Source organism: Callorhinus ursinus, unplaced genomic scaffold (assembly GCF_003265705.2).
Source record: "Callorhinus ursinus isolate GAN/ISIS: 27379988/994484 unplaced genomic scaffold, GSC_fseal_2.0 scaffold22, whole genome shotgun sequence".
NCBI classification, from domain to species: domain Eukaryota; kingdom Metazoa; phylum Chordata; class Mammalia; order Carnivora; family Otariidae; genus Callorhinus; species Callorhinus ursinus.
This window is the reverse complement of record NW_027397084.1, coordinates 14,575,263-14,599,718: the sequence shown is the minus strand read 5'-3', so window position 1 is coordinate 14,599,718 and position 24,456 is coordinate 14,575,263. Positions and strand designations below refer to the sequence as shown.

General features: G+C 38.6%; 1 protein-coding gene across 26 annotated transcripts in view; it reads left to right on the top strand.

The window, feature by feature from the left end:
- Positions 1-24,456, top strand: part of DST (dystonin) — a 478,114-nt gene that overhangs the window by 285,343 nt on the left and 168,315 nt on the right. For 23 of the 26 annotated variants that reach the window (XM_073905137.1, XM_073905154.1, XM_073905136.1 and 20 more), the window contains 6 exons: positions 15,162-15,274; positions 15,370-15,476; positions 18,273-18,392; positions 20,681-20,776; positions 20,864-20,991; positions 24,110-24,203. In XM_073905137.1, the coding sequence (XP_073761238.1) occupies positions 15,162-15,274; positions 15,370-15,476; positions 18,273-18,392; positions 20,681-20,776; positions 20,864-20,991; positions 24,110-24,203 (658 nt within the window). Of the gene's footprint in view, positions 1-15,161; positions 15,275-15,369; positions 15,477-18,272; positions 18,393-20,680; positions 20,777-20,863; positions 20,992-23,704; positions 23,993-24,109; positions 24,204-24,456 lie in introns of those variants that run through there. The other 3 variants (XM_073905149.1, XM_073905142.1, XM_073905148.1) reach the window with 3 other exon arrangements.

The following is a 24,456-nucleotide window of genomic DNA, read 5'->3' as shown; positions in this document are numbered from 1 at the left end:
AGCTTTAACTTTGAATTTTGATTTCCTAGTTGGCTTTGTTTTTCCTTGTTAGAATTCATGGTAAAAATAGGGAGTATCAGGTTTAAGTGCTCACAAGATTTCTTTGTTGCTGAAGTTTGTTAAGTTATCCTGTGCCTCGTAAAATATTACTGTGGCCTTTTTCACTGGAAGAAATCTTTCATGTGTGGAACTGTATTTTTAGCTAAGGTCCTCAGGCTTTTCTTTTTACTTAAAAAACAATCATGTTTTTTTCTTCTAGCATGTGTAAGAATTAAATGGATAGGGTTGAACTACACATAATTTTCACTGTTGAATGCCTTAAAATACTAAAGGGAAATGAGAAAGTTATAAACAATTATAAAATCCCTATAAGCAGATTTTTGGATATTGGACAGTAGTAATCACATTTAGAGAGTAGTGTGTAATTTATAGTTGTTTTTACTTGATAATTATTTCCATAAATTTTGTAATGTATTTGGATTTGCCATAGGAACATATCCACTTAATTGGGTTTTGGGTGTAGTTTTTGGATAAAAAGACCTTTTTTATATGAGTTCAATGTGACTTATGTAATAAAAATGATCTGAGGTGGTGACACATGGGTTTGGTTTTTACTCAAATACCAAGTCTAACTGTATGGAATACTTGGTCGATAAGGATCTTAAGAGGGAATGAATGCTTAGCAGGAAAGAACCTTCAGATTGCTGCTGTGGCTGGAAGGAGGGATGTGGGCTCCTCAGGGAGCAAGTTTACATGCCCTAGAGAGAATATGAAAGATTTCTCTGGAGATTAGAAGGAAAATGGATACTGTTTGTCATTGAAAAGTAAACCAATATCATTTGTAGTAAGTGATCTCATCAGATTTTTATGTACATTATCTTCTGACGGTTTAGAAATACTGATCTAAAGTGGGAACAGAGAAATAGCATCTTTCAGATTTTGTATTACTGTAAATATTGTCAAAAGTTAATCAAGTACATTAAGTTGGACTGTCCAGCATATATTTTTATTAGTGCTCCCATGTAAGAATATGACTTTTGAAGTGGAGAGAATGTTTGTTTATACCAGTAAGCAATACTTTACTAACATGAAGTAAAAATGAAGAGAAATTTTTATCATAAGACTAATTTATAGATGATCCCTGAAGTTAAAAAGAAAGTAACTGTCACATAGAAGGCCCCCAAGAAATATGTGCAGACTGTTGACCATGTATCAATTTTTGTGTTAGCTGTTTTTATATATGATAGCTTTTAAAATGGTCACTGTCCTATGAAAGAGATGACACTATTTCCATTTTTCTTTTTGTATTAAGTGATCAAATTATTAAATAAAGAAACTGGGGCTCAAAAGGGAAACATGACCTACCTTTTAAATGATGGAGGTGACTGCTCTGGAGTCTCAAGTCCTCATAGGCTTCTGTATAAGTACTTATCATAATCCCCTGCAGGCAAACTAGATATCAAGAAATGGAGCTGTTGACCTGAGCAACTGGATAGTGCAGCGTTGAAAGCTAATGATATTCAGCAAAGATATATGAAAATTCTTGATGAATTTAAGAAATGACTAAATGAATAGTGGTACATTTATAAATGCCAACTAAAGATCTTTGTCCCTTGTAGGAAATTAATGAGGAACAACATTAATTGCATAACTTGGAATTAGCCATCAACGAAAATAGCATCACAACTCATAATGTAGTGAGGAACATTGTAGATAATAAGAGAACATGAAAACACTTAGCATAAGTAAGAGCAAAACCACAAATGAACTGTTCTATAGTTTTGGTATGTCATATTATCCTAAAGAAGTGAAGAGCCTGGATTACACAAAGGCTAATAAGAACGATAAAGTAGTATGATTTAGTGGAAGAGATTACGAAGTTCCGTAGGATTTTTTCTAGAGAGAGCAAGTGAGCGAGCACATGCAAGTTGAGGGGAGGGGCAGAGAGGGAGAAGAGAGAATCATAAGCAGGCTCCATGCCCAGTGCGGAGCCCAATGCGGGGCTCAATCTCATGACCCTGAGATCATGACCTGAGCTGAAACTGAGTTGGACACCTAACCGACTGAGCCACCCAGGCATCCCTATAGGATCTATTTAAATAGGTCAGTGATTCAGATTATAACTATGCTTATCATGAGCACAGTGTGCTATATTGTAGAATCACTATGTTATACATCTGAAACTAATATAACATTGTATGTTGACTATGCTTTAATTAAAAATAATAAATAAATCAGTTAATGATACAAACACTATTGTTTTCTATTAATTCTGTCTTAGGAAGCTGTTCCTAATTCCTTCTAGGAATGTCTGTTTGTTATGTTCAGTTTTTAATGGAAAGAATTCAAATAATAAAACTGCCATATACCTGTACTAGTTTGAACTTGTTTTCTTTGTATAGTTTAAGTTTTCTTTAAAGCATATTAAAATCTTTTCACTGCAAACCGCAACTGGTAAGAGATCTCGGGTAAATAAGCCTCACTGTTGCCCCTAACCTTAAGTTTCATTGAAAAGAGTAACAAGGAAGACTGGATTTGATGGACTTGGATCAAAAGGATGTCACAAAAGCATTCGATGAGTAAGTAACTTAAACGCAAGAGAAGTAGAATTAACTGAGAATCCGCAGCCACGGGATTCTAAACTCTAGTAGATTAATCACCCTGGGGTAGAGTTTGGATATAGAGGACTAAAATTCCCATCCTTAGCACACGTTCTTCATAGTAGGTGTTCCAAACAGAAGGTTCAACTGATATTTCTGTGTTCTGATTTAAGAGTGTGCCCAAGTATCAAAGTAAAATTGATTTACTTTGAAAGAAATAAAGCTCTGACTTCTAGCTTGAAATCCAACCCCTGACTTGTCTTAATTTATCAGTCACTGCATGTAGACAGCTACCCTAGAACGTCGATGAAAGCCAAGTTCCCAAACAGCCGCACTCACTGTGAAAACATGTCTGCCTGAGCAGGCATGAACACGAATGTGCGCCCACAGGCCAGACAGAACAGTGCAAAATGTGTAGTAGAGCCGGGCGAGCCTGAGGTGGTGGTAGAGGAAGATGCTAAGTATGTCAAGACTGAAATGTGTGTGTGTGTGGGGGGGTATTTTACAGAGAGATTATTTCTGCTTACTAGTATCTGTTAGTCCTAGTCTTGTTTTTAATTTATGCTGCCGTTCATTCATGTAAATTTCCTTTTGAGGCCGCTGGCCTTCTTTTCACAAGCAAGTTTTAAACATATTACTCAGGTAAGACTCAACTTTGAGATAGATGGTATTCAGGAGTACGCCTTTTAAATATTTTCTTATCAGGCAGCCAGACATTTTTCACTTGTCTGAGTGTAGCTGGATAGCAGTTATTTTGTTCATTGTTTGCATTTTGAATTAGAATTTATTGGTACCATCATATTTCATTAATTTTAAATGTTTAAAGATGCTGTAATTGGGAAGATTAGACTGTAAGGCTGTGGTCAGAGTCTTGTTTAATAGTCTGACCTGGAGGCCTGTGATTCAGCCACATGCTTGGATTCAGGCACACCTTATAAGCTAAACTGGATTGGACTGGTTTAATACTGGGAGGAGGCCCCTTAGGGCTTGAAATGTTCCCATAGGAAGTTGGATTAGTGTTGATGAGGTGATTTTTTTCCATTCAGAACCAGGTCCGCCCTTAGGCTGCAGAACCCAGAGGTATGAGGGTGTGTATGTGTGTGTGCATACACCACACAAGTATGGGCTCTGCTTTGTGTGTGGTCATTGGCTAGGCATAGACACAGAGCCCTGAAGGTTATTAATTTTTTGAAAAGTCACAGGTATTTTTATTGAACAGAACTGATTAGAACATGGACTTTTAAATAGGGGAATAAGTAGGTATCTTTTTTTAAAAATTTAATTTAATTTTATTATGTTCTGTTAATCACTGTACATTACATCATTAGTTTTTGATGTAGTGTTCCACGATCCATTGTTTGTGTATAACACCCAGTGCTCCATGCAGAACGTGCCATCCTTAGTACCCATCACCAGGCTAACCCATCCCCCCCTCAAAACCCTCAGTCTGTTTCTCGGAGTCCATAGTCTCTCATGGTTCATCATTTTAAATGTTCTATTAGCCATATTTAAAAAGTAAAAAGAAACAGGTGAAATAAATTTTTATAATATTTTTAAAATCACATTATCGGGCGCCTGGGTGGCTCAGTCATTGAGCATCTGCCTTCAGCTCAGGTCATGATCCTAGGGTACTGGGATCGAGTTCCATATCAGGCTCCCTGCTCGGCAGGAAGCCTGCTTCTCCCTCTCCCACTCCCCCTGCTTGTGTTCCTGCTCTCGCTGTCTCTCTCTCTCTCTCTGTCAAATAAATAAAATCTTAAAAAAAAATAAATAAAATCACATTATCATCAGAAAAGTCTTTTTTTTAAATTGAGGTACAATTGACATACAACATTATATTAGTTTCAGGTGCACAAATTTGGTATTTGTATATACTGCAAAATGATGACCATAATAAATCTAGTTAATATCCATTAAAAAAAAGTCAAAAGTATTTCCCTTTGTGAGGCAAAATCAAATTGCTTATTTACCTTATCAAATAAACTCAAAACAGTTGAAATTCTCAGAGCTCACCGTGAAAAACTGGTACATTTTATAGCAGTTTCTACAGTAAGTATTCCTTGCTACAGCCCTACTTTTTGTTGTATCTGTGATTAAAAAAAAAAGCAACCAACAGAAAATGTTAATACATTAACATAATAAAACATTCAAATAAAATAAAAGGGTATGCATTGAAACGTGATTTCTTTCACCAGATTCCCAGTCCCATTGCCTAGAGGCAACTGTTCAGTTTCTTTTGTATTCTTCCAGAAATTTTCTGCACATATACAATGACTTATTTTTCATTGGGGGGGAAGGGTCATCTCTGTTGAGATATAATTTACATAAGCACCTACTCTTGAGCATTATTATAAAGATTATTATAATCTTTTCTAAAACACAGTTGAGAGAATGGCATATATGTTATTTCGCATTTTTCTTTCTCCTTAATTTATTTTGGATGTCTTTCCATATCAGCAGAAATAGGTTTACCTTATTCCTTTAAAATACTGCAGCGTAGGGGCACCTGGCTGGCTCAGTTGTTAAGCGTCTGCCTTCAGCTCAGGTTATGATCCCAGGGTCTTGGAATTGAGCTCCACATCAGGCTCCCTGCTCAGCGGGAAGCCTGCTTCTCCCTCTCCCACTCCCCCTGCTTGTGTTCCCTCTCATGCTGTGTCTCTCTCTGTCAAATAAATAAGTAAAATCTTAAAAAAAAATAAAATACTGCAGCATATCCTAATGTATAGATGTAACATAATTTAATAGCATCATATTGATGGACATTTTGTTCTTTGCTATTCAAAAGTGTTAGACTTTGTGTCTTTGTGCAGATGAGTGAATGTGTTGCTTTGATAAGGTCCTAGAAGTAGAATTTCTAGGTCAAAGGGTAATACATTTAAAATTTTCAGACCTATATCTGAATTGTCCGCTAGAAGAATTGCACTGAAATACCCCCTCTGCACTGTTTCCCCTCCATGGTGCCTTTGAGAAACATTCCCTTACTTTGTTAATGCATTCTAGCAGATCTAAACCCCATTCATTTTTCCCTGTTCTTTTTAACATTTACCCTTTTCTTCATAAAATTGTGTTTTTGTTTTTTTTTTATAGCTTTTAAGCTATGCACCAGAGCTGAAACTGCAGGCTTATGTTTCCCTCTGGTGTGTGAGCTGTTAGTCTAAGCATGTATGTGTTAAGAGTTTAGGGGAAAAATGATCAAATAAGTTGGCAAATTTCAGAGTGATGTATTATTTCGGAAGTTAGAATGCCAGCAGTGGGGGCTCTCTTAAGATAACATATGAGAAGATGCCTTATCACAACCGCCTTATCACAACGCCTAACTTCCAGAGTGTTAGGAAGTATGTGATAAACGTCAGATTCCTTTCTTCCCTAAGTGCTGCTGCTGACCCACTCAGGGCAGGGCACGTGACCGTACAGCGCAACAGGGGCTGGGCTTTGATGGAAGACTCCCCTTCCTTGGAAACCTGACATAGGCTTCTTTGTCCTGGCTCCTGTCTGCATGCTCTTACCCGTCTCTAACACTAAGATTTCCCTTATGTTGTAGGAACAGCTAACATGTCTTCTCTCCATCTATTTTTCTTTGAGAGGTCCATCTGTTTTGTTGCAATACTGCTTTGACTCATTTTCGGATTCATATTCCTTTGTTATTTTGTGATATGAAGTGGTTTAATATTTTATTTTCTATCAGAGTAAAAAATAAGTGATTTATCCCCTTTTGGAGGAGTATTTATCCCCTAGTGACTAAGATTTACTTAAGTTCACTGAAATATAGGTATTGAAGGAATTACTTCTCTGTCAATATCAATACTATTCTCTGTATTTGTTAGAGTGTATGAGGCTGTTACGGGGTTAATTGCTCTTTGTGAATTGAGACTTGTAATTCATTAGGTATCTTTTAATTTCCAACGTTGGATTCCAGTCTTGAAGTACAAACAAAGCTCTCTGTAAATCATCATGTTTTGCATTCTTTGCTCTCTGTCTTGTTGGTACAGTCATTTTGTAGAAAAAATAGGAAGAGAATTTGAAATAAATTGAGGCATTTAGTTTTGAGAAAAGGGAAAATTACCTTCATAGCTTTGTGTCTTTCAACAATATGTGCCCAAATATGAGCATAAAGGAATACCTACGCCCACTTACAAAACTGTGGGTGGATCTCTTGCATGTCCACATTTACTTGCCAGGGGGAGGCGAAGACCATATTACAGGTCTTTTTTTTTTTTTTCTGCTGAGGGGAGGGGGCCAAGATGAGAGGCTTTTTGCACCAATAAGAACAGTAAGACCGTGCTAAGCCTGAACATGATTTCATCCCAACAGTCATCTACAGGAATTTGTTATGGCAACTGCTCTACTGTCATAGGATAAGTGAGGCATATTTAATGCACATTGTTATTGTGTGATCTACAGAAGAACAGATGTTGAGTGACACCCCTGGCTTCGCGCATCTGGGTGTGAGTAGACGCGTAGTGTTCTGGAGTACAGAGGTTGTTCTAAGACTGATTTCTAGGTAAATGAAGGTTTTTTTTGTTGTTGTTGTTATTGTTGTTGTTTTGTTTTTAGCTTCCCCAGAATCCTTTTCAGTTCCTTGCATGTTGTCAAGTATGTACTAGTTTTCTGGCCAAGCCTGACCCTGTATGCGCCCAGCTATCTGCTCTGTCAGTGCACGTACTCAAGGAGTGAAGCACACCAGAGAAAGTCAGCTTTCAGAGCAGATTGGTTTCACTGTGACTCCATGATGACCAGCTTCAACTGGTTCCGACCAGCAGTCTTTTTCTACCCATGTTAATTCACCCCTTCTCTCCCTCACACTGCCTTTTCCTCCCTCACTGTCAACTGGTGATCTGCACTCCTGCTCTCAGACAGTACCGAAGCCAGCAAGTGAAATGTCTTTCTTTTTGCTACCAAAGACGCAAAGCTGCCTTCGTTTGCACCCATCCTAGCCCATCTTTGCTCCTGTTTGAGAGGAATCCTCTTTCCCCCATCCAAGGCCTGTACCCCTCCTTCCTAGCTCAGATCTTTCTCCTTGGATTTTAAGCACGCCAAAGCCTCTTTGCTCATAAAACAACAAACAGAACTTCTCTCTTAACTCTGCTTTTTTCCATCTACTGCCTTCCATCATTGCTTTCCTTAAAGGCCAGACTTCTCGAAAGAGTTGTCTGAACCCTCCATTTTCATTTCTTCACTCCGTATTTATTCCTCACCCGACTCTAATGTGGCCTCTGGCCCCATAATCCCCCAGAACTCTTCTGAGGTCATGAATGACTTCCATGTGCTAAATCCAGTGGGCATTTTCCAGGCCTCTTTTTTTCTTCTCAGTCTTTGGCCCTACTGTCCATTCTTTTCTTCTTGAAATCCTACTGTTTTTCTTCAGCTTTTATGGCACTTCACTGGCCTGGTGTTCCTCCTGTTTCGTGGGCTGTTCCTGCTCAGCTCCGTCCGCAGACTCAGCCACAAGGCCAGTACATGTCAGGAGTTTTTCAGGGTTGCCTGCTGACTTTTTTTGCTCTCTGTGTTGACTCTCATCCATGCCCTCACCCCTTGGTTCTGTGGATTTGACCTCCTAGATATCACCTGGACTGTCTACTTCTCTCCACCACTGCCACCTTCTTTTGCAAGCCACTCTGGTTCCCTACCTGGATTCTGTGGGAATACTTTAACCACTTGAGATTTCTTCTACATCTAACCTCAGATCTGATCACTTAGTCTCCTGTAATCCTCCTTGATGCATTTCACTGGTTTTCCATAGTTCTTAGAAAAACATTCAGAGTCCTTGAAGAAGTTCATGAGATTCTGCATCATCTTGGCCCCTGCATCCATCCAGCCATCTCTTACCATGTGTCCTCCTGCTATGGGCTCCCCTCCCCGGCAGCGGTCTTGTTCTCACATGCCCTTCATGCATGAGCACATGTTTTTCCCTCTGCCTGGGTGCTCTTTCCACCAGGTTTTCTCCTGGTTTCCTCCTGAACTCCCTTTAGAGCTCTGAGCTCTCCATAGACACAGTGTCTATATTCTTAATGCCTCACTGCCCAGGGCATAGTAGATGCTTATTAAATATTGAGTAAATGAATGAACTTGCTAGTTTGTTGACTGAGAAGAATTACTTATAATTAGCCTACCAAAGCACCAAGTTAGGCCTTCTCTGACATTTTTGTTACATTGTTCTTTACATGCCAGTGAATGCTTTTTAATCACCCATGTATATTGCTCTTTAAACGTCATTTCACAAGTACTTCCACATGAATCCTTTCTTGAGACCTTGGGCAAATCATGTGGCTTCTTAAAACCTTATGGCCCCGGGCGCCTGGGTGGTTCAGTCGTTGGGTGTCTGCCTTCTGCTCAGGTCATGATCCCGGGGTCCTGGGATCGAGCCCCGCTTCGGGCTCCCTGCTCCACGGGAGGTCTGCTTCTCTCTCTTACACTCCTCCTGCTTGTGTTCCCTCTCTTGCTGTCTCTCTCTGTCAAATAAATAAATAAAATCTTTAAAAAAAAAAGACCTTACGGCTATAGCAGCCCAAAATGCCTTCCCTTCACCCCCACACACATCTCAAGATACTCTCTAAGGGATAACTGGAAGTCTAGATGATTCTTGTAGTTCCCGATTTTCTCTAATTCCTGATTTTCACTTTTTGTAGAAGGGAACCTGAGACACAGGTTTCTGGATGTCTGTTCACAGTCAGAGGGCAAGTTAGGACTAAATCACTGGACACCTGAATCAGAGCCCTGTCACTTTTTTCTACCTCAGTAGAGCCTTTTCTCTCAAATATGTGAAAATTGTCTTTAAAAAATTTTTTAAAGTTTGAAAAACTGTGGTAAAATAATGCATAACATAACATTTACCATTTGGTACGTTAATACGTTGTTAAACCATCTCCACCATCCGTCCCCAGAACTCTTCCCCTCCCCCCAAACTGCTGGCAACCACCGTTCTACTTTTTCTGTCTTTTTTTAATTGAGAAAGAAAATTGTTGCTCAGTATCCTTGAAAATGATCAGATATCTCAACTCACAGAGTTTATTTAAGTGGTTTTGATTTTGATTAAAAAATCTGTCACCAAATGCTGTCCTTTCCAAATTTCATCATTTTACAGGTATTCCAGAGTTAGGCCACTATGAAATGTGTCTCCACCCCCCACCCCCATTTTAAATGTGTTCTTTTCCTCTAGATATAAGCAATAAAAATCAGTACTGGAAAAGAGGGAAGAGTTTTGCTGTCTCCTATTGCGAGTCTAAGGCAGTAAGCATGTTTGTGTTTGTGTCTTACTTTGTCTTTGTCTTGTTACTTGTCTGATAGTATGGTGGATTTTTTTTTTTTTTTTTTTTGGCCAGTGCAGAATATGGATTATTTTGAAAGAAAATGAAAGATATATTAGCGACACGAGGAATTTTAAGATGATTTAGTTCCCAGACTTGCCTGAGAAGAATCACCTGGGGGAGGGGAGAACCTTGTTAAAATACGGATGACCAGGCCTCTCCCTATATTCTTTTAGTCTGGATTTAGGGCCCTAAAAACACTCCAAGTGTGGGAACAGTGGTATCGTATATATCGATGAGTACTGTTTTGTTGACAATTTGGAACTACATCTTATTTCTTAGAGTTTATTTTCCAGAGCATGCCGGTACACACACTGACACACACACTCCCTTGTGGTTCTTGTATTACAACCATTATCCGTATCACTTTCCCCACCAGCAGAAGCATACATTCTTCTGTGTTTTCTTTATCCTGATTTTTCAGCTTCATATCGGATGTTTTCAGTTTATAACGCCAGCATAGTGCAGCAAATTGCTCAGGTGTTGTACTGAGACACTCCTGGGTTCAAATGCTGACTGCCCTTTGTCAGATTGTGTTCCTGTTTAAGTTGTGTAATCTCCTTAAGTTTTTTCATCTGTAAATTCAGGATGATTACATAGCCTACTGGTTAGGGTTGTTGAGGAGATTGAGTGAGATAATGCCTTCGAGGCCTTCACTGCATTGCCTGCCACATAATAGTTACCAATATATACTAATCCCTGTTGTTTATTGTTATTTTATAAGACATTCCAACTGGCAACTTTACCAGCATTAGAAGGGAGGACTCACACCTAGAAGCAGTAATTTATGCTTTTTGAAACTTTATAATTTATCCCTTACTGGTTGTTTTCAGTTCATGCCTTTTTTCCAGATTGTTTTCAGCAGAGAAAGGCCCTTAGGAAACCTCAAAAGGGTATGTGTTTAGTTCACGGAGAAGCTATGACATCGTGTCCTATTCCATGTGGATTTTCATAAGGATTTGAAATCCTGATTGGAAGCTATGGGTGGTAGCTTTGCCCATGGAAATTAACGCAAAGAAAAGGAAAGAAAGGAAACAAACCTGGGATGGAAAATGTCTCCAGGAATTTGAATCAGTGGTATCAGATGGTACCTTCCAGCCTTCCAAGCTCTTTCATTCCTTTATTACTTATCCATTTCTCAGACATTCATGTGCTGAGCTTTATACTAGATATTGAAGCTCTAAACATGGATAAAACACAGCCTCTGCCTTTCGGCAGCCCACTGTCCATTGTGAGAGACGGACACGTGCATAGTTATAACAAATTGTAGTAAATACAGAAATAAAGATAGTAGACAGCATTTGAGAACAGAGAAAGCCAGGTCTTATAGGAAGAATAGGAGTTGATCAGCTAGTGTCATGTATGGAGGTGAGGTATGCAGTGGACATTTATTTCTTGAGCAAAGGGCAGAGACAAAAAGAAAACCTGATGTGTTTTTGTTTTGTTTTGGGAAATGGACTCTCCTCCTCTCTTACTCTCATGATTCCTAAAACGGAAAATTTCCCAAACATAGGAAGAGTGTTCAGATCCTGGGTAGCCAAAACTTGGGTCTGTAGCCACATGATAAATAATCATTGAGTGTCAGTTGAGAGCCAACACAACCAAATAAACTCTATGAATTTAAATAAATTTTGCATACTTTGAAAAAACATACTGATTTGGACTTTGACTATTGCTATTAGATTTGTCCTTTCAGCCATTATCACATTTTTGGTTCAGAATTTGTTATCTTGTATCTGCACTAATGCACTCTTAGCTAACTTCTATCAGTGTCCCCTCAAGTATGTTCCAATGGCCATTTCTAAGTACTTTCTTTCCAAGTATTTTGATGTTGTTTCATGTTCCTTGTAGTTGAACATTTCAGTGTTTGGCATGATGTAATGTGGAAGCCTTAGGTAGTTTCTTGAGCTAATCTTCAGCCATTTATAACATTGTGTACATCAAAATTTCTCTCAGAATCCTATCTAATTCTCATGTGAGCTAATATGTTAATAAAGTACTTGGGGACTAGAAAGTTACTTTGGGGTGTCTGTACCAAAAAATATCTTCTACAGTTTTCATGTTCTGTTAGTTTGGCTGTCAGTGTGGGTGGTAATGTATATAAAATATATTAATATATATGTTAGTAAGTAATATACATATCCACACACATCTATATATACCTAAATGCCCATACACATATACTTGTGTATATGCATGTAGTTTTGTATGTATGTAGGTTGTGTGTGTGTAGTCTATTGTATATATTTTTTTGTCTAGAGAGAATACTCTTTCAACATTGGTGTTGTATGAAAGGTAAACATTACTTTTATCCAAAATTATTTTGTATTATGGCAGTAGCCACTTTAATACGTTTGGCCCTATATTTTTGAAATAAATTAAGGGCACTAAGCATGCATATAAATAGTTTGCACTTTTTGGCCTTTTAGTTTTCACCTTTGGCCTTATCCTGGTTTTATACTTGCACTAGAATTTATGTTATCTTCTTGTGTTTTTCTTTGTAAGCTCTTCTTAATCATTTAGGCAAGAAAGGTAGGATATAGATGTATGTTTTAAAAAATTGTTATCTATGAAGATTGAGTCATTCAGGAAAGCTTATATTATAGAATACTAACACAAGAGTTAGAATGGCCCTTTTCCCATAAAAGACTAATATATATTACTTTCAGTGGCAGAGTGTTTTCAATATATGATTTTGAAAGGTTTTCAGAAAATAGGGAAATTAGAATGATTAATGCATTACAGAAACCTGGGTGCCACCTTGTACACGTTTGCAGTAATAGACTTTGGTTAGTCAGACCTAAAAATGGGAATGAAATTTCCTATTAAAGTTCCACAAAAAGGAGATCTTAAACTGAAATAAAACCTTTTGAATGAAAATACAAACCTTCTGTAGGTGGAAAATAGCTGAAGTTTTTAAAGGTGACATGATCCCAGTGAGACTGTAAGGGAGAAGGAAAGTAGAGACAGGTCACAGCACAAGCCTCCTCCTGGAAGCTCTGGGCACAGAGTGGAAAGGCGGAAAGACTGAAAATGACCGAATGCCTAGGAGATGAGCCCGAGGAGGGACAGAATTTTGAAAGCTTTCAGGCTGTTTCTCATAGTGGTTTTACAGTTTTTTTCTTTTTTCCTTTTGCTGAATTTTGTGTACTGTTTCATAGAGGAACACCACTTCGGTTTTTGTTCCCTTAAAGTGTTAAATGTCACAATAAAAGAAATGACTTATCCAAACTCAGTGTATTATACAGCTGCCTTTGTACTGAAGGGACTATGTCATTCTGAAGCAAGTTTTGTGTTTTATTCTCCTAGTCAAAAACTTGATTCTTCAATGACTTTATTCATTCCCTCTGGGATTACTCAGTGTTTACGTTCTTGCTAATGGCAGGGTTCTTATAACAACGAGCCCTTTCTTGTTGGGAGGTTTGATAAACTTGGAAAGGCTGGTTTTTATTTCTTCAAAATGTGTGAACTTTACAGAAGCAAAACGGTTTTTTGAACTTTAGATATTTGTTTTTGTCTAGACTTATATTCACCTGTTTAGTAATCTTGAAGTTGGCAGATTCTTCAGAATGCTTCTATGTGAATAAAAAACGTTGTTTTTAGAGGTATGCCATTTACCTCTATTGCTGTCAGTAGATTTATTGGTCCTATAATAAATGTAGAGTTACTTTTAAGTGATCATACTGGTGCCTATGAAAAACATTAATGAATTTCCTAATAATTTCCCAGGAAATAGGAAGGTAGGTCATGGCAGTTACATTTCAAGGTTATGCACACTTCAAAGTGCTATAAAACTATAAATAGATTTCTTCGGAGGTCTGCTTTCTCAGCACATAAAAGAAGACTGCAAATTGCTGCTTACCTTCCTAAGATTAATAATACATTTTCAAAGACTTTTTCATGTGAACAGCTTTCCAAGTAGTATTCAAAATAATTTGCATTTTAGCCCTCCCCCATGACCTTGGAGCCCTCCCACTCTTTGTGCAGTTCCCAAATGATTGTTTTGAGCAAACCAGGATGTCTGTGGACTTTGCTGAGAGCTGTCCTTAGAACTTGATGAACTGGTTCTTACTCAGTGATTTTGGGGTGGGGACCACTCTTTTTGAATTTTACAGTTTCCATATCTGTTTTTGCATTCTTTTAATGCTTTGGCTTTGAGATGAATATTTCCTGACTGGTTTTTGGCCTTGTGTTAAGTTTCCAACCAACCTATTTTGCCGCTTTCTCTACAAGGAGTATTTGGGAAGTCTTCTCCTGTCTTTAAAGTATCTGCTAGCTTTAAAGTATCCCTGTGGTTTAGAGTATCATGGAAGTTTCACAAATTAGAAAGAGTTGAAGTCTGGTGTATGAGAATGTGTGTGTGTGTGCGCATGTGTGTGTGAATGCATGCGTGTACACAGGCATGCGCATATGCAATCTTGTGAAGATATAAACTAGTGCTTATTTTAGTCTTTCATTTATGAATCAGAATTAACCAACCTGCTTAGCAACTTATCTATAGATATATATTGTCTGCTAATTCTATGTCACTCTTTGTCTCAGCAGAAGGATAAAATACAAGTTTATTAATACATGGTTCTTGCTGACTGGGAGTTGGCTAGTTGTGAGAAGCAAGATATGCATGCACATTAAACAGTGAGTGAATAGGGCAGGGAAGTATGTGATAATTCTAAATGCCGAATTGACGAGCACAGGCCCAGGAGTATAAGGAATTCAGGGAACAGAGAGAAAAATGAGGGTGGGGAAGATTAGTGAGGACTCCACAGAGGAGGTAGGGCTTGATCTCTGCTTACAAAGATGAGTGAATAGTGAGAAAACAACAATGACAGGAAATGGCATCCTGTCCATTGGATGGTGGATGCCATGATGAGGCATTGAACTAAAGCATAAACCTTTGTGTTTGGGGAGAAACACTGAGAGGATGCTAGTTGGATTAGAAGGATGCTTTTGGAATAGTAGAACTTAAATAAGTTGAGTGGGACAGATACTCATATATGTTTTGATGATGGGAATTCTTAGACTTTGTCAAAAGTTATATACATTCTATTTTTATAATTTCCTCACTGCACTTGGTTTTGGCATCCACAAGTTTCTGAGAGAGGTCAGCAGTGTTAAATATTTGATGAAAATCTCTGTATTTCAACCCAGGCTTAGTATTAACTTTTGCCGAAATGTTATGTAAATAGGTCAACACGTAAGTGTAATGTTGAATTGGCACGTGAGAAAAGTTAATTAATTATGGTGAATTTTTTCCTAGGCCGGACCTGATAGACATGAATACTGTTGCTGTTCAAAGCAACCTTGCAAATTTAGAGCACGCTTTTTATGTAGCAGAAAAAATTGGTGTTATAAGACTTCTGGATCCTGAAGGTGAGTTGTTGTCCTGACTAGATGTAGACTGGCATGAGAGTCTGATCAAAAGTAATCTATCAACATTTTGAAATAATTTATGTTGCTGCTTATAGATGTTGATGTCTCCTCACCTGATGAAAAATCAGTAATAACTTACGTGTCATCTCTCTATGATGCATTTCCCAAAGTCCCTGAAGGTGGTGAAGGTATTGGTGCAAATGTGAGTATTGGTTTTTTCATACTAGGAGCTGCTGATTCAGTAATGACCAGTTGACTGAACTCTTTGATAAAGCTTTTTACAGTAAATATGAAATATTCTTTTTTTTTAAAGATTTTATTTATTTATTTGAGAGAGAGAGAGGGAGCACGAGCAGGGGGAGGGGCAGACTCCCTGCTGAGGAGGGAGCCCCATGTGGGACTCGATTCCAGGACCCTGGGATCATGACCTGATCCGAAGGCAGACACTTAACTGACTGAGCCACCCAGGCACCCTAATATCAAATATTCTTTAAAGAATTTGAGTTAAGATGCTGCTTAATAAACCAGTCCTGTTTGCATTTTCATGACAGTATTCCATCATAACAATTAAAGCATAACTCAAAAAAAAATTTGTTCTTTGTCATAAATAAAGTAGGCCATTTTGAGTTACATATCCTTTTATAGATGAAAGCTCTAAACCACTGAATTTTGGAGTTTTTCATTTTTAACTTGCTGCTGTTTTACATTTGCAGTGTTTGATATCCTTCTGCATATTGTAGAATATCTCACTTCTGAAATCACTTTCAATGTTATCGACTCTCATAATCTCATGAAATAAGTTGGCTAGGAATTCTTTTTTGTGATTTAAAGGTGATATTTAGAGGAAGGTTATTTGACTTTGCCAAACTATGAGAGCTACTTCGTAAGCAGGGTGAGGTGTCCGGTACGGGAATCTTTGGGCTCCTCATTAGTCCACTGTTTCCTAGAGATTTGTGTGATTCGGTTCAACCATGCATGGTGTAGTGGTTATACGAACATGTACTTAGGTATTTCTGGAAGAGAACAGGAAACCCTGCAGAGGTTATGAATTTGAGGATGAGCCTCTTCACCCTGGGCTTCTCCCCTTCTTCTCCCAGATTCCTTTTTTTCTATTTTATTTTGAAGATTTTGGAGCCTATCTTGGTGAGCTCTCTCTTCTAGTCTCTTTCTCACCTCTGTGTGCTCTTGTTTCTACATTTATTTCCATTCTCTTTGTCTTGTTCTTTCTCTCAGAGGTTTTTCCTCTCCTGACCCCTGCGTAACTTGCTCCCATGCTCCTCCTCTGCTGTGATGTCTGCCAGCAAGTCCTTGTCGAGTGTTGCTTGAGACTGTTTCTTAGGGCCGTTACTTGTCTTACCTTCTCACTCCCTTCACCCTGTTCCTGACTCTTACCCCTTCACACTAGAACTAGGACGACAGCTTTTTTATACTTTTCCATCTCCATTGTTTTTCTCTTCCCAACAATACTGCACATTGTCACCAAATTGATCTTCCTAAAATCTGATGTCTTTAGCTTGATAACCTTCAGTGATTACATAGGGCTTGTAAGGTGAAATCCGGTCTAGACACTCTGACATTCAAAAATCTGCATATACTGGGGCACCTGGGTGGCTCAGTCAGTTAAGTGTCTGCGTTTGGATCAGGTCATGATCCCAGGGCCCTGGGATGGAGTCCCACATCAGGCTCCCTGCTCAGTGGGGAGCCTGCTTCTCCCTCTTCCTGCAGCTCCCCCTGCTTGTGCTTGCTCTCTCTCTCTGTCAAATACATAAGTAGAATCTTTCAAAAAAATTCTGCATATATTAATTTGCTTACCTACTTTTTTAGGTTTAGTCTTTCAACACAGACTGTTTGCTGGTAGCCAGGGCATTTCTAGTTCAGAATCGTGACTTACTTGGGACTCCCTATCTTTTATCTTCCCCCCACCCACCAAAGAATTACTTACTGGTTGTTGCAGAACTGCTCAGGGACTGCCTTTTCCGAGAATCTGTTGGTGACCTTTCTGAAGCACATTTAAGCTTACCTGATTATTATCTCAACCCTTAGCATATATTACCTGTTTCAGGTATTTCAACACTTAATTAAATACTGCTTTTCATTTTGATTAACTGTTTATATTATGAATCTCTTGCCTCCCCATCTAGACGGTGACTCTTTGATAAAAGGTATTATTTCTTAAAGTATTAAATTCCTGTTGCAACACTTGGCACAATGCTTTGAACATAATAAGCACTCATCAGATACTTAATTGAATATAGCAGATGACAGCCTTCTAGTTTCCTCCATTTTTAAAGTTTGTTTAATGAATAATCCAATCGTATACATTTCCTATAGTTTTCATTCCTACTTACTTTCCTACATAGTGTATAGATCTTTGAGTTTCAGGTAGACAGTGGATTTTGGTCTAGAAAGGTTGGCAGACAGTAGCAGCTAACCTGACTTGTAGATGCTATTATTTTCTCTCTCTCTCTTTTTTTTAAGATTTTATTTATTTATTTGACAGAGAGAGGGACAGCGGGAGAGGGAACACAAGCAGGGGGAGTGTGAGAGGGAGAAACAGTCTCTCTGCTGAGCAGGAAGCCCGATGCGGGGTTCCATCCTGGGATCACGACCTGAGCCGAAGGCTTAGCGACTGAGCCACCCAGGTGCCCCATTACTCCCTCTTCCTGGGTGCCTGGAAAACACCCCAAAATGATCGCAGTGTTTTTTCCTCCTGCATTTGGATACAGCCTCAGGAGCCTTCTTAACACAGTGCCCCAGGCAGCCACTATCTCTGGATCAGAAGTAGCACTCATTAGGCCACTCTTCGTTGTCAAATGTTGCTAGCATGTTTTTAAAGCTGTTTATGTGGGACTAGGTAGAAAGTGAGAAGACATTGAGTTGGTTCCGACTGTCGGCTTAAAGACATATAAATTCACAGAATGACCTCTGACTAAGTTGTGTTAGATTTGAATGTTACTATCTGCAGATATGGATCTTTTCTGTCATTTTATTGTTTCAGGATGTTGAAGTCAAATGGATTGAATACCAGAATATGGTGAACTACCTCATTCAGTGGATTAGACACCATGTGACCACAATGTCTGAGAGAACATTTCCTAATAATCCTGTGGAACTAAAGGTCTGTGTCACTGTAGAAGTTATGAAGGATTGAGTTGATTATTAAACTTTTTTTAAAAAATACTTTTATTTTATTTTATTTTTCTTTTAGAGAGCATGTGAGTGGGACGGGGGCAGAGGGAGAGAGAATCTTAAACAGACTCTGTGCTAAGCATGGAGTTGGACGCGGGGCTTGATCCCATGACCCTGAGATCATGACCTGAGCCAAAATCAGGAGTCAGATGCTTAACCAACTGAGCCACCCAGGCGCCCTGATTATTAAACTTCTAAATAATCTTATAATAATTCCAGAAGTTCAAGAAAAATTGCCCTTGGCAAGCCACTAGTAAATAAGCAGTTTTTAAATTTATTCATCTCCTATTCAGGGAAAATGGAGGTAAATGTTAATAATTAAAACATAATAGCAGCAACATCTTAGAGATTTATAGTCCTTTAGTTTTGAATTGTTGAGAGTGATAACATATAATTTGAGAGACCCTGGAACTGACATGGCAGAGGTGTTTTTGGTGCATGGGGAATGCCTGGAGCCTACCAGATAGATGGCTGAGGCAGGGGTTGTCTCTGGGAAGCTGGGACAAGTTTAACAGTGGTTGGGAATGTGCCTATGGTGGAACCCTGTTAAAAACGGCTTCGGAGGCTTCATTTTGTATAGCAAGAGGTGTATATTCTATTTCACCATGGAATAAAAAATATACACCTGACTTCCAGTATAAATGAATTCATTAGTAAAATATTTGCTACTACCTAAAAACAGGTCCACCTCTTTGAGGCAAAGACATTATAGAAATATAAAAGAATTATAGATATGTGCACTTATTGAAGAATATCATCTCCTTTTGTATATTTGGACTTGTAATAACAAAGTCATCTGCTTTATTTAAAAAAACTGATAATGTGAATATTAACAAGTCTAATTCCTTGAATGATAGGCTTTTTTTTTAATATATATGTATCAAACTAGGATTGCAAGAACTGTAATAACCCAGGGTGGATCCTGCTAAAGTTACTCATTGTTGTTCATGCATCTGTACAGAATATCTGTTTAACAGCTTTTATTCACATTGCCATGGAGAGTTTGTCCTTGGCATTAAGTTCCTTGGCATGTGTCGATATGATGCTTTTTAAGTGTTCTAAAGTTGTTTGTGTGATGTCTCCCTATGTGGATGCAAACCTCTCCAGGGCCAGGAATATTTCCCCCTTTGTTCACCCTAGCCACCATGCGTGGTGTGTAGCACATAATGGCATTATATACTTATTTTCTAATGGACGTCCTGAAACATTGCATTTTGAGTTCAAAACAGTTTTCAGATTTCAAGTTCAACTTATTTCCAGATGGATTCTTATTGTCCAGACACTTGGGTAAATTTGTACTGGCTTCTGATGAATGCAAATTCTTAAAGTTTTGGAAGAAGTTTGAGGACTAGACAGATTACTTGCTGGTGCCTAGGACAGCACATAATACACGGAAGAAAACATCATGGGGAATGCCAATAATTTCATTAGCCAGCAAAACGTTGAATGGAATCCTTCAGAATATGTGACTGCCTGAGGCTTTACAGGGAATTTTTTTAAATAACAGCATGAATTAAAATGAGATAATTAGTATGTACTTAATAAATGTGGATATGTTTTATCTACATAATTTTATGAAGGTCCTTTTTAATATAATAAGTTATTTAAGAGATTTTCAAATTAGTATCTATGAACCAGATAATTTAATTATATGGTTGAAACTTCTATAATAATAGCAGCAGTCAAGAGCATCTATATTTGTTTATTAAAATATGTTTAACTTGGCCAATGGGACATTGAAACCAACGTTTAGCTATGTGATAAGAATTCTATTTTCAAGGATAGATCCATGATACAGAAGAGAACACTTTTTTTCCTTTATAGGAATTGCATCAGATTATTTTTCCAAAAACTCAAAGCTAAAGTGCAACATTTGGAAAGTGCATCTTTCAAAGGATATGTTTTCTTGTTTGTATGTTGAGAGATTTTTAGTAGAGCCCTACTAAACATTGCCATGGTTTATTATTATCCAGATCCCTGCATGGCATGTGTTGAATCATGGCTCACATCAGTAATTACACCCTTGTCAAATCTTGCATACTGTAACCTAGTCACTGACTAGCTGGGAATCAGTATTGTCCTTGAGTGTCAGTTTTATAAAGGAATCCCACTGAATGCATATGACACAGTAAATAGCATTTGAAGTGGTAACATTATGTGGTAATGAAAATAGGTCTTTGAAGTTTGGGCCTTCATTTATTTTCCCTTTCATTTTAGGCACTTTATAATCAGTATTTACAGTTTAAAGAAACAGAAATTCCACCAAAGGAGACAGAAAAATCAAAAATTAAACGCCTATATAAGTTACTAGAGGTAAGCAGAAATTTCCTTTGTATTGTCAAGCATGATCCTTATTTTTTTATATCATTGCTTCATATTAAATTTTTTTGTTTTCTCAAGATTTGGATAGAATTTGGACGTATCAAACTACTTCAAGGTTATCATCCAAATGACATAGAGAAAGAGTGGGGAAAACTTATTATTGCCATGCTCGAGAGGGAGAAGGCACTTCGCCCAGAAGTAGAAAGGTAGGCTGGATGGAGGTGTTTTCTGCTGTGGATATCAGGCTGGGCGTGAGGAGGTGACTCTTTGTTCTCATGGAAGGGACTTAAGTTTTGGAGCCAGGCAGACCTCGGACCAACATTTATATTTTTCTTGTCCTAGGCTGTGTGACCCTGGATAAGTCACTTAGTCTTTCTGATTCTTCATTTTCTTATCTAGAAACTCTTCCAAGAGGTTTGAGGAGTAATCAGTGAAGTAATGTTTAAATAGGGACCCGATAGGCTGGGTTGGTGTGTGAAGTCTCATCTAATAATCTAAATTACCTGTGAGAATTTCCCATGCTGGCTTCAAAGTCATCAGGGCCTGGATCCAGAAGCCGATATGTAGGTCAACAGTTAACTTATTTTGTTTCTTGCTGTATTTTTGCTATGGCCCTCTTTCCATGGGGCAATGGAAATAAGAGTCTAGTCTGTCTCCACTTAGAGGGCAGTGAAGTGGCATCTAGAAAACACTCAGGAAATGGTTCAAATTCCCACTTCTACAAATGCATTTATTCCATGAAATCATCACTGACTCTATCATTCTCTCTCCCACTCCACCCAGTTGCCTGGGAAAGCACTGCTTAGTCATTAGGAGACGTTTGTTGAGTGGATTTGTCTCCATTACAGTACTTACCTCACAGCCTGACTTCGGCACTTGGGAAGGGAATTGTGATCTCTCTTCCTCATGAGCTGTGAGCTCCCTAGGAGCTGGGCCTCCCACTACAAGGCCTGTGTGGTCAGGCACGCCTCTCTGGCTGCCTCACACCGTCCTTGCTCTCTGTGGTGTAGCCACACTGTCTCTCAGGAGCCCTGATGTGCCAAGGTCCCGCCTTCCTCCATACACAAGATCTGTGCACCATCTGTTCCTTTGGCAGGGAACTCTCCTTCATCCTCCCTGTCTCTCTTCACTCCTGATAAATCTCAGATCCCGGCTCCAGTGTTACTTCCTCAAGAAACTTCCTGTGGTCTCCCAGCCTGGTTCAGATGTCTTGGTTATAACTCTCCTATTTACATGTACTGTTCCTTCATATCTCAGTTGTAATTTTATATGTATTTCTGTGATCGTTTGATTAAGGGCTGCCTGTTCACAGTTACGAGCTCCAAGAACATGGAGACAGACTTGTTTTTGCTGTCTTTCGTGTTGCCAGTGCTCAGTGCAGTGCCTGGGACACATAGAGGCACTTAGTATACTCATGTTCTTTGTGCCCCACACATGAGTTTCCACACTGTTGAAATAGGAAATAATGCATTGAAGATGCGAGAGCAAGTCTTAACTTGTCAGTCGTTTATTAATTACTGATTATATTCCGGTTAAAGTGTAATATTCTGTCTGCATAACTAGATCTAGATCCAAAATGAGCTTGAAATACCCAGGATGGACCTTTTATGGAGGAGATAATTTTGGGTGATTAAAATTACTTGCTAAGCTAATCATCAGAAGTAATGGAAAAGTATGTGTGAGAAAGGATAGGGAGTAGATTTTTAGTTGTCAGAATAGTAGCCAGATTTTAATGGAGTGGTCAAGAGTTCAAGGTCCAGGAACTAGTCAGTCCTGGATTAGATTTTTAGCTCAACTTGCAAATCATGTAATCTTCGACAAGTTCATTGACTTCCCTGAGCCTCAGTTTCCTCATTTGTAAACAGACTGTAGTACTACCTACCACACTTGGTGGTTGAGTATGAGATGAGGTCATGCATGAAAAATGATCAGTTTATTTCCTGGCACATAATAATTGCTTAGTAAATGCTAGTGCTGCTGTTATTATTTCATGCTTCTTTGGTTACTAACTGTATTTGACAGGATACTCTGAAATTTCCCCTTTCCTGCCATGTGAAAAGAAAAAATATCTACCTTTAGAGTGGAGAAGCCACAGTTTGGCTCTGTAGTTTTGGGAGTACGATAAAATGTTCAATGAGCTTGGTTGGATAAATGCCTTCATTTTTCTTGATGCAACAAGTTTTTTGGCATTAATGGTTAATTGCAAATAATAACTATGTGGCATGGGAATGTGTAAAAGATAAATGAGAAACAACCAATGTTCTTTTGCCATGTAATAACCTATTGAAAGGAAAAACAAGCACAGACAAGTTGAATTTGCAAGCTTTGCATTGATATTCTAATACTTAGCACGTTGGCTTTTTAAAAAATATAAAGTGACTATGGTAAGATTAGAGGTAATCATTCCTGAGAGTATGTCATATAAAGAAAGGCCAATGGCTACTTTTCTAGTTAATTTAACCTGATAAATGACATGGCGGTTAAAATGGAAATGAACTTTGTTTCTCATGAAACTCGTTTGTTTATAGATGCTTCTAAGTACCAGTTTTTAGCCTTGTGTTACTCAGGACATACCTGGCCCTTTACAAAAGTCAGGCTGTGATTGAATATTTGTGTTTTTAAGCTGATGATTGGTATTGCCTGAACAGCCTTTACTAATTGTACCTGGGCTTCAGGGAGGCATCTGAGTTGTTTTTTAGGTGGCTGCAATGGGATGACTCTTGATGAAAATATTTGGCAAATCTTTTCCAGTGACGCCCTGATTAGCCTGCCTTGTCTGTACTTGTAGAGGTTTAATGCGGGCTACAAAAGGCAAACCTCAGCTAACAAACGCATGGCTTTAGGCGAGATTCTTTTGAATAGTTATCAGCATATTATTTGCTGCGTGTTAAGTATGCAGGTTGGAGCATATTTAAGGAGCCATTACGGCTGTGACATTTAGCTGCCGCTTTTCACCGTTAGAAGTAAAGCTTGTAGCGGACCTTCTACTTTTTCGTCTGCTTGGAATGATCAAAGAAGGAACATCGTTTCAGGACTAAAAATGCACAGTAGTAGTTACAGCTACCGAAGCAGCGATTCTGTGTTTAGTAACACTACTAGCACCCGGACTAGTCTGGATTCCAATGAAAACTTTCTCTCGGTTAATTGTGGCCCAACACTGATCAACTCCTGCATTAGCTTCGGCAATGAGTCCCTTGATGGACACAGGTATTGAGTCCTTGTCGTAGGATTGTTTTACTTTTTGGCGGGGAGGCATTTTTCAGGGGTGGTAAATTCTGTGACTTCAAAGGGAGAGGCTTTCATTTATTCTGTCTCTTCTTTTAGGTTGGAAATGTTGCAGCAGATTGCCAACCGAGTTCAAAGGGACAGTGTCATCTGTGAAGACAAACTGATACTTGCCCGAAATGCTCTCCAGTCTGTAAGTTAATTTTAGGAGCCATTGGGATTGTGGTGGAGGGGTCTGTACCTTTGGATGAACTAAAACTTTTGTATAACATTTGGTTGATTGTTGGTATTGTCTTCTACTGATACTTAAAGCTCGTTAAAGATTATTATGATCACTGTTTGCTCTCTTGAACAGTGCGCAAGAGAAAACATATTTTTGAACCAAAAGGGAAAACAGAGAAGACCCGAGTAGCTTTGCAGTCCAGTATTTTGAGTTTTACATTTGA